At 32.5% G+C, this 17,556-nt stretch overlaps 1 protein-coding gene across 2 annotated transcripts in view; it reads right to left on the reverse strand.

Moving 5' to 3' along the window:
- The window catches only part of LOC106460539 (A disintegrin and metalloproteinase with thrombospondin motifs 20-like), a 138,647-nt gene that overhangs the window by 66,333 nt on the left and 54,758 nt on the right, over nt 1-17,556 (reverse strand). For both annotated transcript variants that reach the window (XM_022387283.1, XM_022387284.1), the window contains exons 7-11: nt 16,730-16,770; nt 13,996-14,101; nt 12,623-12,772; nt 3,431-3,689; nt 337-485 (exon numbers count right to left, since the gene is read on the reverse strand). In XM_022387283.1, the coding sequence (XP_022242991.1) occupies nt 337-485; nt 3,431-3,689; nt 12,623-12,772; nt 13,996-14,101; nt 16,730-16,770 (705 nt within the window). The remainder of the gene's footprint in view (nt 1-336; nt 486-3,430; nt 3,690-12,622; nt 12,773-13,995; nt 14,102-16,729; nt 16,771-17,556) is intronic.

Genomic DNA, 17,556 nt, shown 5'->3' on the forward strand with positions numbered 1-17,556 from the left:
TCCTGTGGCTAAATCCTCTAGTAAGCAATATTTCAAATAACTATAGAAAATAATAGTAGCATAAAATTGAATATATACTGGTTTAACTGAGGATTAAAAAGTCAAGCACTAATCGAGGCAAGCATACAGAAGATTGGCTATAGACAAGAAAATCAAATTTTTCACGATCAAAGGATGTCTAACTTGGGTGACTACATTTTGGAAACTTCATCACGTAATTATATCGCATGAGATAAAACAGAATTAGTAGTGTCCTAAGCACCTTTATCATGGCATTCACTGCTGCTCGCCCTATATGTAAGCGGAATAAAGAATGAGAAGTTAATTAATACTTACCTAGGGTTGTCACATTCTCTCACCGATTTCTGAATACCACCTCCACAGTCTCTAGTACATTGGCCGTACCTTTGCCACTTGCCCCACTGACCATCAACAGGTTCTTGTTTTCGATTGTCCACTTTCACACATTCACCACGCTGGCACCACTTAGTTATTACCTCTGTTCTATTCCAAAGTTCTGTATAAAAAAATCAGTTACCAAGAAACCCATAGGGAAGTGTTTAGTAGTTCCGTTCTATACTAAGGTTCTACATAAAAACATTATTCACCTAGAAACCACCCAGGGAGGTGTTTATTAGCTTAGTTCGATTTTGAGGTTCTAAAAACATTGATTACCCAGAAAATCACAGAGAGGTGTTTATTGCATCACTTGAGCTCTAAAGTTCTACATAAGAACATTGGTCACCCAGAAACCCACAGTAAGGTGTTTATTACCTCAGTTATATTCTGAAGTTATTCAGTCAAGTTATTCATAAAATGGATTAATGTATTACTGTTCTTTTGTTCCTCCCTGTGAGTTTCTGGATGACGAATGAGACTGAGATAATAAACATCTCCCTTTGGGTTTCTGGGTAACCAATAGTTTTGTGTAGAACCTTCGAATCGAACTGAGCGAATAAACTTCTTCTGTGGGCTTGTGGGTAACCAATGTTTTTACGAAGAACCTTAGAATCGAGCTAAGCTAATAAACGTCTCCCTGTCGGCTTCTTGATGACCAATGTTTTTATCCAGAACCTTGGAATTTAACTGAAGTAATAAGCTCCTCCCTCTGGGTTTCTGGGTGACCAATGATTTTATGTATATCCATAGAACCTGAATGAGGAAATAAAATACCCCCTGTGGGTTTCTGGGTAACCAATGATTTTATGTAGAACTTTAGAATCGAACTGAGCTAATATACACCTCCGCGTGGGTTTCTGGGTCACAAATGTTTTTATCTAGAAATGCAAAATCGAACTCAGCTAATAAAGACCTCCCTTTGGATTCCTGGGTGACCAATGTTTTATGTAGAACCTCAGAATCTAATTGACGCAATAACCATTTATTTAGGGGTTTCTGGGTGACCAATGTTTTTATCTAGAACCTTAGAATCCAAGTGAAGTACTAAACACATAAACGAGGGTTTCTGGATGAGAAATGATTTTATGCAGAACTTTGGGGTCTAAGAGAGTTAATAAACACTTCCCGGTGGGTTTCTGGGTCACCAATGTATTTCGTAGAACTTAAAAATCGAAATGAGCTAATATAAATCTCCCTTTGGGTTTATGGGTAACCAGTGTTTTAATGTAGAACCTTAGAATCTAATGGAGTTAATAAACTCCTCTATGTGGGTTTCTGTGTGATCATTGTTTTTATTCAGGACTTTATAACTTAACTGAACTAAAAAAAATCTTCCTGTGGATTTTTGTGTAACCAATGTTTTTATGTAGAACCCTAGAATCGAACAGAGGTAGTAAACACCTCCCTATGGGTTTCTGGGTGAGCAATAATTTTATGTAGAACTTTAGAATCTATCTGAAGTGATAATCACCTATCTGTTGTTTCTGGGTAACCGGTGTTTTAATGTAGAACCTTAGGATCGAACTGAGCTAATAAGCACCTCAATTTGGGTTCCTGGGTAACCAATATTTTTAGAATCCTAGAGTCGAACTAAGCTAAAGAACAAACAAAGAAACTTCTTGTGAATTTTTAACTGAAGTAATAAAAAGCTTCATGTGAGTTTCTGTGAGCTGGTGGGTAATCAATGTTTTTATGAATAACCTTAGAATCAAGATAAGCTAATAAACATCTCCTTGTGTGTTTCTTGATAAATAATGTTTTTATGCAGAACTTTGGAATCCAACTGAGGTAATAAACTCCTCCCTTTAGATTTCTTGGTAACCAATGTTTTTATGTAAGACTTTAGAATTTAACTGAGGGAATAAAAAGCTTCATGTGGGCTTCTGAATAACAAATATGTTTATGTAGAACCTTAGTATCGAACTAAGCTAATAATACCTATCTGTGGGTTTTTGGATGAGCAATGTTTTTATGCAGAACTTTAGAATCTAACTGAGGTAATAAACACCCCCCCCCTGAGGGTTTCTGGATGACCATTGTTTGTATGTGGAGCTTTATAACCTATCTGAGGTAGTAAACATCTTTCTGTGGGTTTCTGGGTGACCAAAGTTTTCATGTAGAACTTTAAGGTCTAAATGAGGTAACCTTGTGGGTTTCTGGGTAACCAGTGTTTTTATGTAGAACTTTTGAATGTAATTGAAGTAATAAACTCCTCTTTGTGGGTTTCTGGTTGACCATTGATTTTATGTAAATCCTTAGAACCTGATTGAGGTAATTAAATATTTCCTGTTGGTTTCTAGGTAACCAATGTTTTTATGTAGGACGTTAGAGTCTAACTGAGGTATTAAACACTTCCTTGTGGTTTTGTGGGTAACGAATGCTTTTATGTAGAATCTTTGAATCGAACTAAGCTAATAAACACCTCCCTGTAGGTTTATCTTAGTGATCAATGTTTTATATAGAAATTTAGAAACTAACTGAGGTAAGAAACACTTCTCTGTGGGTTTCTGAGTGACCAATGTTACTATGTAGAACTTTAGAATCAAATTGAACCAATAACGTCTTTACTGAGAATTTGTATAAAACAATTTTTTAATGTTTCAAAGTTCGCTGTCTCATCCGTAGTATACAGATTACACTCGGCTAAATATTTGATCACTTTTCTTCGAATTGTATTGTATACTGGTATATATATTTTCTTTTCGGATCCCTTGTACTGCTTGAAAATAATGAAATGTGTAATGATCTAGTGTTTAATTTGTATTAAATAAGTCATATCTAAATATTCTTAAATGAGTGAAAAATCTTAATATCTACATTACTTGGTGCAAAATTATGTTACTTGAATTACATTATTAATACTATCATTACAAACAGCATTACGATTATTCTGATTCTGATTAACAGTTAACACTTGTATGTACTAAGTATTTTCCCAATTAGTAATCGATATATGAAAGTGTTGTGTCCCTAAACAACAAAACAAAGAAATCTGTATAGTTCGTTTGTGAAAGATTTAGCCAAACCATACCTTGTTAAGACCACAAAATGTTCCGTCGGCCCATGGCATGTGTTGAGTCCGACAACCATAGTTATTACTTCCCTGAAGAGTGCACCATAACTTTCCACACACAGGCATATAGGGACATATTTTCGAATCGCTGCCGAACACCAACTCGCATTGATAATCCATGTCATATGCCTGCCCAGGGTATGTTTTCGCAATCGAAGAATTATGAATTAGTAGATTCTCTGTAGGCTTGTCGATAAGACATTCTCCATTACCTGAGCTGAGAGAGAAATGATATGAAGCCATAGGTATTAATACTTTCGTTGCAATGATCAGTTACAATAAATATACATATATACATGATTATTGATAATAATATACAGACAGATCTGGACCTCATCTAATTAAAGTGTACTCTTGTCGGGTGAACTTAATTCTCTATCAACGATATAAAGACTGATTTAACGTCACGCAATAACTGTCTGCTCTTGCTGAGGAAAGTTTATGAACGAATAACAATGCTGCTAAGAGAAATATTTTAACTAACAACAATGTAAAGTCTGATTTTGATAGTGTTTGTTCACTATTACGAATGAAACTTCATTGGCTGCATAAATATGGATCGATTTCTGACTCCAAGAAGTGTTAGTAAAACTGGTAATATCAGACAATAGTATCTGTATTTATCTGTTATCTGTGTTTGCAGTTTATTATTTTTTATTATCAATAATTAATAATAGCCATTCATTTTATGGCTACCTAATCACCAAACTAAGTAAACCACATTGTTTATAAAGAGGCAGCATAATAATCCAACTTTAACTTCGCAAAATATATGTTATTACAAGATTTAGTTAAATTAAGTATGATAACTATCACACTAGTCTTCCCCGTTTTTGTATACTCAAACGGTGTAGTAGCATCACTGGCATGTTCGTAAGGAATGTAAAAAACTAGCTAAATATAGAGTAGAAAAACGTCTTAAATGTGTTGGCACGCTAGCCACTTGCCATAATCTATATGAAGGTCAGATTGCATCATGCCTGAAAAAAACATCTTTTTTAAAATTCTAAAACCTTTCCTGTTAAGAAATGGAATCGTAGGATTTTAAAGTGAAAGCATTTGTAAAGAGTAGGATACATGGTAATTATTAACTTTGTATCACATTAAATGCTTTACTGTACAGTTAATGTTGTGTATCAACAATTTCTCCATTAAATTACTTGTTTGTATTCATAAGTTTAATAATGTATTTTACGATTGACAAATATGTTGATATATATGCCTAATTTATAAACTTATTCAGTTTAATATGGAATAATACTTTATGCGTTTCTTTGTGCATTTATTTCAAACAAGATGAAGTGCCTGAATATAGTATCTATGTATATTTGTCACCTTAATCCAGGGATTCATATTACAACTCACAAACTTCTTAAAACATTTACCAATAAACGTGGCTTCTTATTTGAGCTCACACAGCAATTGTATGTGAATGGTAAAAAGATTACTTCACCCATATATATGATCTGATGTTAAATAACTGTTGTTGTTTTTTCTAACAGTAAGCTATATATTATTTCAAAACAAGTGGGGTGTGTGCTGTCCGTTTATTGTCGAATTATTGCCAACAAGTCATACTGTAGAAGAATCCTTAGCCCAAATACACATACAATTCTGACATGACTGCATACAGCTTTCAACTTGTCTCAACTTATGTTCATATATTTCATTTGTATAATTGATTTTATTACATATGTTTTACAAAGGTGGATGGTATTACTATATGCGGATTGTGTTTCTATAGGCAAATGGTGTTACCAAGGTCCTATAGGTGATTGGTGTTTCTTTAGGTGGATAGTGTTACTATAGTTTGTAGAATTGCATACAAGTTTTATTCTGTCTCACCATATGTTTATAATTTTTCATCTATATATTTATCTGAATTAGAATTTTACAAAACAGATGGTGTTACTAGATAGATTGTGTTACTGAGGTCCTACAGGCAGATGGTATTACTTGGCAAATTGTGTTACTAAGGCTAGTCCTGCTAAGGCTGATGGTGTTTCAATAAACATATAATTCAATAGAACGATGAGCTCATCATAAGGTGTCTTAACGTGTCTAAACATATGATTACATCATCAACATTGTAGTTTATATTTAATTATATATCCTAAAAAGTTACAAGTGAAACCATTATTTTAACGAGACAACTATTATAACACTGAATGAATGCAGCAAATATTATAACATAGCTAATAAATCTACTTTACTCAATTTTATAATTAGCTATCTTGAAATAACTTTACCAACACAATTTTTATAAATATTGAATGAGACAGTTAATATTTCTTAATAATTGTGCTTTTAAGTACAATTCAGTACGAAGTTAACATACTGATTATAGTTTTGCTTTTATATTTAATTTGCATGACATATTTTTTTATAATTTCTGATGTTTCATGTGTAAAACACTTAATACTAATTATTTTCTATAATTAATATATAGTATAACATCTATTTGCCCTGAAAAGGACGCTTTTTTATATCTCATGTTTAACTTTATAAGTTGATTTGTTCTGCTAAAGTTTAAAGTATCTACATAAATAGTTATGTTTAATTATTAATATTCTTACCTTTCAGTAGATAATTTCATAAATCTTTGTTTTGAGTTGATTCTTGCTGGTTTGAAATGGTATGTATATAGACTCGATAAATAATGATCTTACCATTTCGAAAAACGAGTTTTTAATACAAACAGCTCACTCTTTGTATACTATTGCTGACACATCCCAGTTGACATATTAACCTAAGACTACTAACGTTAAGACCACCAACCCGCTCGATAAATTTTGATTTTAGGAAATACAAAAGACAGGAGAGGTTGTCACGTGGCCAACTAACTAGTCCTCTGTTAAAAGTGACAGAATAAAAGGTCAATATCCTGAAAGGTTTGGTTTATTTATTTGTTTATTTGTAATTAAGCACAAAGCTACACAATGGGCTATCTGTGCTCTGCCCACCACGGGTATCAAAACCTGGATTCTAGCGTTGTAAGTCCGCAGACATACCGCTGTGCTACTGGGGGGCAAAAGGTTTGGAAATTAGTAAATTTTATAACACACAGACATACACCTTTTAGGTAAAGTACACTATTTCTAGTTTGTAACGATGTGTTACGAGACTAAAGACATGCCACTTTCAAACATATATATATTAAATATTTGTTGACGAATCAGAAATTCCATTACACTAAAACTTTTAATCTTATGAGCTCACTAAAGCATTAAACCGAAAAAAGCTTGTGCATTTCGTAGAGTCCAGTAACAAATAAATAATAATGCAAACCGTGGTTGTTAGCAATAAAAAAGACGCATGAAATCATTTTATAAATCCAAAACATTTACTCTTTATAATTACAGAATATATTTCGCAAAGACAATGTGAAATCACAAATTTCACAAGAATCACACATAATGAAATATTTATTAACAAAACTTCAAGAATTAAATACACCATTATACTATTTACAAAAACTACCATCATCTTAGTTTATAAAATACTGGACCAGCTTTCATACAGCATTTGTACACTATGTCTGTCTTACTACTTGTTCATCTCAGTTTAGTATGTAAGATTCTTAATATAGCTTATAAACGAAAAACGTAGTGTAAAATTATTGTATTTTGCTGAGTTCATGTTATTAAGTAAATAAAAAAAAACATTTTATTATCAATACTCAGTAAGATTAAACTGTGCCAAAACTACAGCAAATTGTCAAAAAGTCAGACTGTGTCAGTTGGAAAATATAGCTTAGAATAGTTTTCAAAATAAAAGATCGTTTGACTATGATCGATTCAATTCTCCTTGTTCTTTGTTAGATTGTTTAGGCAGAGTATTCGTATTGAGTTTACTGGAATGGGTTGTAGCTGCCTGTTGTAGAAAAAGCACAAGTATATCGGATGGTATTTTGAATGTCTTCTGCTTTTCATCTTCAGCTCAGTGTGTGTAAACTGTTGCAGGTCTCTTATAGCATCCTGGTGAATTTTGAAAGATGTGCCATGATTGGTTGTCTATCCCTGGTTCTAATTTGTAGAATGGCTACATTTGGCTTCAGCCAATGGTAGCTATAGGTAGCTCATCTCTAATCCTGAATCCGTGTTTACTGAAGGCTTTATTTTACTGATGTAGAAAGATTCCTTATTTGTTCTTGTCTTCCAAGAGATTAGTTGAAAGGTGTGCATCACAAGGTGCATACAGTCCAGATGCTGTTACGTTTCTCCTAATTGGAAACATGTAGTAAAGGGTTAGTAGAACCATGTGATTGACTTTGCTATTTATCGCAATTCTCTTGCTACAATGAACTTTACTAATTTTCGTAAATCTTATAACAATCATGTTGGCCTTTAAGATGTAAAAACTAAAACTTTATTATTATGTTATATTGTAAGAACAATACTAACTTAACTATAATAAGTATGGTCTAGATAGGTCATACACCTTTGACCAGCAGTCTATGGAGATAGATCTAATCACGTTGGTGAGTGTCTGACATGTTTTTTATTTGAATTTGTATGAATGTTTTTATAAACTGATTTCATGTAAAGGATACATTTTCTTTTCATGTATAACATAACTTTTGTTGTGAGATCATGAAATTTAAAATTATAACACCATATTGAAAATATCTACAATGGTATTCATAGTACTTATCGTTCCAATGATAGAGTGATGTAACATTACAGTATTTAACACATTTCCTAATGAATCATCAATATCTATGTGAGAAGAATCTAGTTTTTACAGTTACACTCAGTATTCTGTGTTGTTATATATCAGACAAAGTATATTAGTTCTTGTTTTCGTTATGTTGGTTTTCAAGTTGAGGTCATTCACTGTCATATGACTAATGAAAAACAGTCATTAGGAAAGTCTAAGTGAATAGAAAGTATACACGAATTGTACACAAACTGAAATGTACCAGACTTGGTAATTCAGTATTTTATAATCCATACATATTTTAGTTTGTATTATTTTTTAATATCAAAGGTTAATGAGCTGTCAGCGAGGAATTTGCCCCTTAGAAAAATTTGAAAAACACAACACAGATTGTAAGATTCTTTACGTAAATACATAAACAATTGCACCATGAAGAAGTTTGACTATGTAGACATCTTGATAAGATACATTTATAAATAGCAGTAGTTTTAAACACAAAATATGTGAGTTCTTGGTCGAAAACAGAAAGTAGTAACTTAGAAACAAAAAATAACTTCCTAATGAACTATCAAATCTTAAGAATGTCAGGAATGTACATCTAGCTTTCCGTATCGTTATGTAAAGTGGAAGAATGGATAATTACTGACTGTATAGTAAACAAACAGATTATTTTGATTGTAAAGTATATTGGTAATGATAGACATTGTATAGTAAACGTGATGAAAGCATAAAATGTGAAAGAAAAGATATTTATTTTCTTGTAGACCATATTTTTTATCGTAAGAAATAAACATTTAAATATTTGCCAAGAACATTTTTTATTGTTTTCACAGTTATTTTATAGAAAGTTTCATTGATAGGTCCTGATAAATCTAAATCCGATACTCTTTGATTAAACGTAGATCTCAAAATATAACCATATACATTCATCATAATTTAAAGTCTTAGAAGAACGACGAGTCTGACTAAGACCACCGATTTTACATGCTTCATACTGTTCTTTCTTCAGTACTTGTAAAGTAAGGTACGCTTGTTCGGTGTATAGTTTAAAAAGAATTGAGTTAATCTGATTATTCGATTTGTTTTCATCATGGACTATAGTATTTAAATAAGTATCAAAATATGAAATCTGTGCACATATATCTTGATATTCTGCATTTGATAAAACAAAGAGAGCATTATCACATGTCATATCAATATCATGATATTCAAATCAATATGTAAACAAAATAGAGGGGATATTATTAACATACACAACATAAATTACGTAATTCCATATTTCTAGGAGAAAATGTTGTTCAGTTTTGATTTGTACAGATACAATAACTGTTGGGATCCACTATTTAAATTCATCCTGTTCTGTTAAATAAAACGTGGATATAGTTTTTCCCTTTTCCAAAGTCCTTGAACAGCCGAATATGAATATTCAACTTATTATTGAGTTGTTAAAATAATGTAATGGTCGATCCCAATAGGACTGGCATGAGGTGAATCAGATGTTTCTTCACGTTGTATAATATTAGAGGAACCTAGCTGTTATTTTTTCTTGACAACTGGATTTGTTCTTTTTTGCCATTTCATTAATGTCAGCCACATTTCTTTTCTTTCCAATAGACTAAAATATAATTGTTATTTATCAATACAATGAATATGACTGAAAACAAACATTATTATGTCAAAGAAACACAGAAAATAGATTTGTAATCAAAGAAATATCTGTTACTATATATATACTTACATTTAAAGGTTGGTTCATCATTCTTTCTTCCATATAGTAGAACTACATCAGTCTGATTATTAGTGGTGAAAGGAACAGGGTACTTATATTTGAAAAGTGACTCAGATTCGTCTGAACTTTGTTGTAGAGAGATATTCAAAGTTAAGATATGTCTGAATTTGTGATTGAACTTATTAACACTACCTGAAAAAAACTAACTTTGTTACTATTCGAGTACATACAAATATAATTCATTGTACTGTATAATACAATCATAAATCTCATACATTTCACATGTTTATAAAGTTGGTGAAATTTTCAAGTCTAAGTAGTTACCATAAATATTAAAAGTAACAAGTAGAATTGAATCAATCATAGTTACACTATCTCTCACTTTCAAAATTTTCTAAACTATATTTATCGACTGACACATTCTGACCTTCTGACCAATTGATGTATTTCAGGCACAGTTTAATCTTACTGAATAATGAGCATTAAATGCTTTTGTTGTATAGTGCCATAAACTCGGCAAAATAAAAGAACTGCACATTAAGTGTTTCGTCTATAAACTATATTAAAACTTTACATACTGAACTGAAATGAATAAGCACTAATACGGACATAATGTGCATACGTTTTATGAAAACTAATCCAGTATTTCATGAACTAAGATGTATTTAATTTTCGTAAGTAGTATATTAGTGTATCTAATTGTTGACGTTTTGTTTAATAAATGTTTCATTATGTGTGATACTTGTCATTTCTGTGATTTTACATTATTGTTGTAAAGTATATTCTGTAATGATAAACAGTAGTTCAGATCTTTTATTGTGCGAAACAACAAAACTGAGACATTTTGTCAAGAGCTTTTTTTATTGATAACAGTAACTATTTACATTACGATTTATTTGTTATTGGACTCCATGGAATACACAAGCTATTTTCGGTTATGTTCATTTGTGAAAAATATATGTAATGCTTTCATGAGCTAATATGATTAAATGCTCTAGAGTTTCTGATTTGTCGACAACTATTTAATAGATATGTTTGAAAGTGATATTATTTTAGTCTCATAACATATTACAAAGTAGAAATAATATATTTTGACAAAAAGGCATATGTCTGTGGGTACAAATTTTCTAATTCCAAACTTTTCAGTGTTATTGACCTTTTATTCTGCTAGTTCTAAAAGGGGACTAGCTAGTTGGCTACGTGTCAGCAATAGTATTGAAAGAGTGATACATCTATATTAAGCATTCGTTTTTCGAAATGGTAAGATCACTATTTATCAAGGCTATATACATACAGTTTCAAACCAGCAAGACACATTCTCTTGACAAAGATTTGTGAAATTATCTATAAAAAGGTAAGCATCCTTTTCAGGATATTATACAATATATTAATTATAGAAATGAAATTAACAATAAGTGTTTTACATGTAAAACATCAGGACATTCAAAAAGTACATCATGCAAATAAAAAAAAAGAAAACTATAATCAGGATGTTAAATATGTACTAAATAGATACTTTAAAACATAATTGGCTTTACTAACTGTCTCATTCAATATTTATAAAATCAATACATTATGTATGGTGAAATCCTTTTAGTACACATAATTGTAAATATATGTAAAGGAAGTTATTGACTATGCTATAGTACTTGCCTCGTTCAAGTAATGAATAAATTAAGATAGTATGTGTGATAAAAATTAAGATATGTAACAGTGTCATAATAGTTGTCTCATCAAAATAATGGTTTTACTTGTATCTTTAGGACATATAATTAAACTTAAACTACAATGTTGAAAATGTAATCACATGAGACACATTGAGCTCATCATCTGTTTATAGAAAGACCCTCAGCCCTAGCAGCACTAATCTTAGTAACACAATTTGCCAAGTAACACCATCCGCCTTTGTAAACTACATGTAATTCTGTTACATATATAGATGAAAACTAGAAATATAAGTTGAGACAAAATGAAATCTGTATGCAATCCTACCAAAGTATATTAACGTTGTCTGCCTACAGAAACACCATCCGCCGATTAAGCCTTAGTAACATCATCGCCTATACTAACACCATCTGCTTTTGTAAAATATATGTAATACAATTAAATATACAGATAAAAACTGTAAACATAATTTGAATTGTTTTGTTTGTTTGTTTTGAATTTCGCGCAAAGCTACACGAGGGCAAACATAAGTTGTAAGCTATATGCAGCCATACGGGATTATCTGCCAATAAAAATGCAGTCTACTGACACACACAATACACCTAATAAGACCATCCATCTGTAGAACCTTAGTAACACCGTTCGCCTACAAAACCTTGGTAACATCATCTCAAATTTAATGTTCTACTTACAAAGCAAAACTGTAATTGTTATAAGAACTTTTCAGTACTGACAATTGTAAACACAATATTATGTAAATTGGATAAATTATAAATTTTAAGACTTTGATTGTTACTATAAAGTTGATGACATGTTGAGACGCTTTGATCTACATCACTCTCCAGTGGTTTGCTTTCAAACTATCTGCGTGCTAATCATACCAATGTGCCCTCTGAATCTGCTTCGTGGAATCATTATATTAATTATCATCTTTTTCCTTAGACAGTCGTGCTTTTTTGGTGTCTATTACGTAACAATAATGTAACCATCAGGTGTCGGCATATTACATAACAGTTATGTAGCCCTTAGGCGGCATAAGTGCGGGCGTAACTACGGTGGTGTTGGGTCGACATATGACCTACAATTATCTTACTTACTCCAAAAAGTTGGTGATGTATCTCCTACTACAAGGAGACCAGTCCCATGGGTAGCTTTTCTCGTCTAACATCCTAGCCATAACTTTTAAAGTTTGACCCTGGTCTTTGTGTCTCCTGCACTTGAAATCATCGTCGTGAGGAATTCCCAGTCTGGAAAATAATTTAGATAATTTATTAAAGAAGATTTACACCACCCACCCAAATATATAAATATTCGGTTCAAGAACGTTTGAATTTTGTAATTTCTATAACACGTATAAATTTAGTCTTCCCAGACGTTAACTAATCACAATTTTCATAGCTACTGGAAGAAAAAATGTATTAATTTTTACACTAAATTCCTTATTATGTAAATACTGCTTCACGGAATTACGTTATCATTAGATGTCCTTATAAGAAACATACGGAAACAAATAAATTAGCGAGTTAAAAGTAGGCCTGACATGAATTGGAAACGCGATATGAAACACTAAAATAATTTAACACTACACGCGGTATGTATCCCATGTGCATTGATAAACAGCAAATTGAACTAATATTACAATTATAACTTTCTCATCGTATCAAATGATAGTTTTACGTAGCTTACAATAACGACATCTAGAAAGGACCTTATGAAAGAATTGTACCATAAATGCAAATAAACAAAAATTATATTTCGACTCATTATCGACTTGACTCATTTAATATGGGGTCTACTTTATGCTAGGTCTGTTAGGGCGGTGTTTTGTTGTGCTTCTTTCCTGCAAAAGATGAGACTTGTTTGTTCAACAACTTGTAAAAATTTCAATACAGTAATTTATTGCCATTGGTATTAATCTCAAAGGTGACAATGAGAAGAAGACTTTGATCTAGGTTTCGAGATGTAAAAGTTAATCTTTAATTGATTAATGCACTACGTATATTTCATCAAAATTCGAGAACAAACGTTTGTGGGTTCACTTCCGACTGTTGTGAAATTGATATTTTGAAAAACAAATGCGTATATAATCCGGTAAGTGACAACGGCAAAATTACAATAATTTAATTTCAATCAGAATGGTGTTACGGCAGAGAAGTAGCGAAACGTGCACTTTAAGTCTTTAACACTAGTAACGTGCTTTGCATTTGCATTTTGTCTAATCGGAGATAACATCCTTCTTAGGACACTGCTCTAAAAATAAGAGGTTGTCCCAGAAACTCTGTGTCATCTGGTCACTTTAACATACATTTATGAATAACAACTAATTAAGGTACATGACGTAACCCGTTTGTGTTAGGGAATTATTTTACATTTATTCAAACACAGTACTAGATAAAGTGAGGATTGATAAGTCGTTTTAATAGCTTCAGAAATCAACAATAAAGAAAAACTTCAAGAATTATATACTTACACGTGTCCCAGCTCGTGAGCTATTGTAAATGCGGCACTAAGGCCATTGTCTTCAACTATTGCACAACTGCTGTAGCGAGAACATACCATTCCTGGGTTGGCCAGACCTAAAAAGTAAAAACAAGAAAATAAAACACATTCGGGCGTTTTTGATTATGCGTTTTTGGGATATTTTCTGTGTAAATGAATAAATTACACAGCATTACACAATGTCAGAAGTCATGGAAGTAACAATTTGTTCATCGCTAATTGTCACAGGAAGGCACTCCTCAGATGACATAACATGACCCGGAAACAAGAATTATATGCTTAGCCAAAACAATATAAAAATAATGTAGTGTTATTTATTTCTACAAAACTTTAAGTCATCTGTAATATAAAACAGTACTGTTGAAGTTCAATAACGATTGCTATATACATTTTAAATATAACTAACTATGTAGTTGTCTGAGATACAGTCCATCGTTCCTAATACACAGAGTGTTCAAAATCATTTAAACTATTAATTAATTTGATATATCATAGTATAATAATTACTAAATAACAACAGGAATCTTTAGAACACAATAACTACATCACTACTTCTAAAATACACTGTTGTCTAGAGCACAATACCCATGCCACAAAGTTATAATGCACCAAGTGTTTAAGGACACATTCCGAACCACAATACGTTGAAAACACTATGTTTTAGGACATAATATTCACAATTTAGGACGCACAACCAACATTACAACAAGTGATAAAAGCGATGCCAATTAATATATTTATCACTCTAGGTTGAAAGTTTAAAATATGAACTTCTGCCCAACAAGGATTTTTTCTTTCAAAATAACTAAGATGTTATTTCTACGCAATCACTCTCAATGTTCCCTTCTTTGTGAAGAAGTCGACGAATCTCTTTATTAATGGTTTTAACACTTTAAACGAAATGGACGCTGTCAGCGATTTACTCGTCGGACGGTAACAGTGCTGCTAACATTTATACCTCTTTGGCTGAAGATTAATCCAAACCATGTTATTATCCATCTTTTATAAATAAACCACAAGTTTCATGAAGTATTGTTGTTTGTTTTGAAACAAATTTCAGATTAACAAGTTGTTTTTGAAACCACTTTTTCAGCGTTCTCTTATGAAGTCTAATAATTGTTCACATCAATTTTCTAAATAAAGATGGTGAGTGGAAAGATGCCACTGAAAGTTTTACTGCTGAGCAAGTAATGAATCTGTTCAATCAGTTAGATGAAGGAGGAAGTGATGACGATAGTGATTCTGATATTAAAGTTGATTTTGGAAGAGACTTTAGTGATGAAAGCGACTTAGAACAGTCATCGAGACCCGGTTACAGTGCTTCTCAATCCATCAGCTGATTAGAGGGGGCTTAACCCCAACCAGGACACAGAGGCCATGAAATCAAGCCCCAGTTATTACCTGATTCACCTCCTATATCAACATCCACTACTAGAGCCAGAGATAATGATTGAGCTGAAATAGATCTGCAAGATAGGTCAACCACAAGTAATGACTTTGAGTTTTTGCCGAAGAACAGCAGTGAACCTGCTATACACGCTGACATCAATAAGAATTTAACACCCCTGACTGTTTCAGAGCTCTGTTTACAGAAGATGAAAGTAACGTTCTCATCACTGCTATCAACGAGTACGCCAAAGCACAAAACAACGCCTGCTCAGAGACGTTCTAGGTATTTGAACTGGCTCCTTTTACTCACTATGAGCTGCTGAAGTTTCTTGCAATGACAACAACAATGGACATCGACAAACGACCTAGTATTCGAGACTACTTTGCCACCCAACAGTTTCTCTACACACCCTTCTATCACCAAATGTTTAACAGGGAGAGGTTTGAGGCTACTTACTCAACAATGCTCCGTGTGGGTACCCCTAATGCTAAAGGGAAAAACAAAATTTAAAATTGAAGTTTTATATGGTATGGTGATAATTATTAGGAAATCATGAAAATAATTCTGGCAGAACACACACAAAATTATAGGTTTAAAAAGTTAAGGTGTGTATTGTTACTCGTTGCCATTTTACAGGACATGTCAGTTTTAACTTTCCTACAGATGCATGGGACAATGATCAGCTCACACTGATGTGAATTCAAGTATTGCAAGTAGCTAAGCTTATTCTTACGGCGTAATATAACCTTATCAATACGACATATTTCAGTTACAAGTCTAAATACGGGGTGGTTACAATGTCAGCATGAATATTTGGAAGAGTCTTAAGGCGACCTGTTTAACATAAGGACAAAATATTTTGCGTGTATGCATAAAGAAGGTTCATTCCACTAGTTTCTCAATATATGCAAATTAAATAAAGGTTGGATTTATTTTGTTTGTTTGTTTCGGATATTCACGTAAAGCTACACGTGAGTTATCTGCACTAGCCGTCCCTAATCTTGGAATGATAAACTAGACTTACTAGAGAAAACAGATAGTCAACAGCACCTACCGCCAAATCTTGGGGTACTCTAATCGAATAGCAGGACTTGACCACCACCCATATAATGCACCCACTGCCCGAAAGTTCGGAGTGTAATTTTGCAGAAACAGGACGTGGATCATCTGATTCACAGTTCAACACACTAACCGTTATGCCACGCCTGATCCATACAGGCTGGAACAGATAATTGTTATCTCGTCGCTATTAAAATAAGACACAAGTTTTTGCTAGTGATTATACAAAGCTGTTGAATGATTCTTTAGCACTTACCGAGAGTGTCACAGGCTTTGGAGACTCGACACAAATCTTTCCTGAGAAAAAATGAAATTTAAGTAAATTTAACAAAAGAAACTCGTCAAGGATTTAGATAACAGAAAGCAAACTATATTCACTTGTTTTCAAAATATTAAAATGTTGGACATAATAAAATATGCATTTAGATTTAGTAAAATCTACTAAAGATAATGTTCCTTACAGATTCTTTACGACTTTAGAAGTATTATTCCGAGACTGAAAACTAATAGTATTATATATTATAAATATTAAGATCAAGATCTAATAATACTACAAATTTCTGAGATTTGCAAAAGTACTGTACTATCAGGTTTGCTAATTAGTAAGGTGCTGCTATGAGTGAAAAACCACAATAAACGGAACAAACTGTCAGAAGTCTGGTATTAGAGAAACTAGTTTCGACACATTTGTGCGTCCTCTTCAGTCTCATGTTGTCTTCTGGCAGGAAAAAACTGGTCAACAAATGCCTACTTGACCACTGAACTTGGAATCCATTAAGGACATAAGAGGTCAGGAAGTTGTTAAGTTTAAAGTGATCTTGGGAGGTGTTGAAATTAGGCAGGCTTTTGATTAAGCAACTTTCAACAATTATTCATTTTATGTAGTTATCCGTTTTGTATAAAATTCTTGTCGATTTCCGATCAATTTGATGGTCAGAATCTCTCATATCAAGAAAAATGGCATTGTTTTGGTTTCAATCGTTTATGTTCAGAAACTCTCGTGTCAACACTTTTTCCGGTTTGACCTACAAAACGGATAACTACATAAAATGAATAATTGTTGAAAGTTGCTTAATCAAAAGC

Source organism: Limulus polyphemus, unplaced genomic scaffold (assembly GCF_000517525.1).
Source record: "Limulus polyphemus unplaced genomic scaffold, Limulus_polyphemus-2.1.2 Scaffold791, whole genome shotgun sequence".
Taxonomy (NCBI): domain Eukaryota; kingdom Metazoa; phylum Arthropoda; class Merostomata; order Xiphosura; family Limulidae; genus Limulus; species Limulus polyphemus.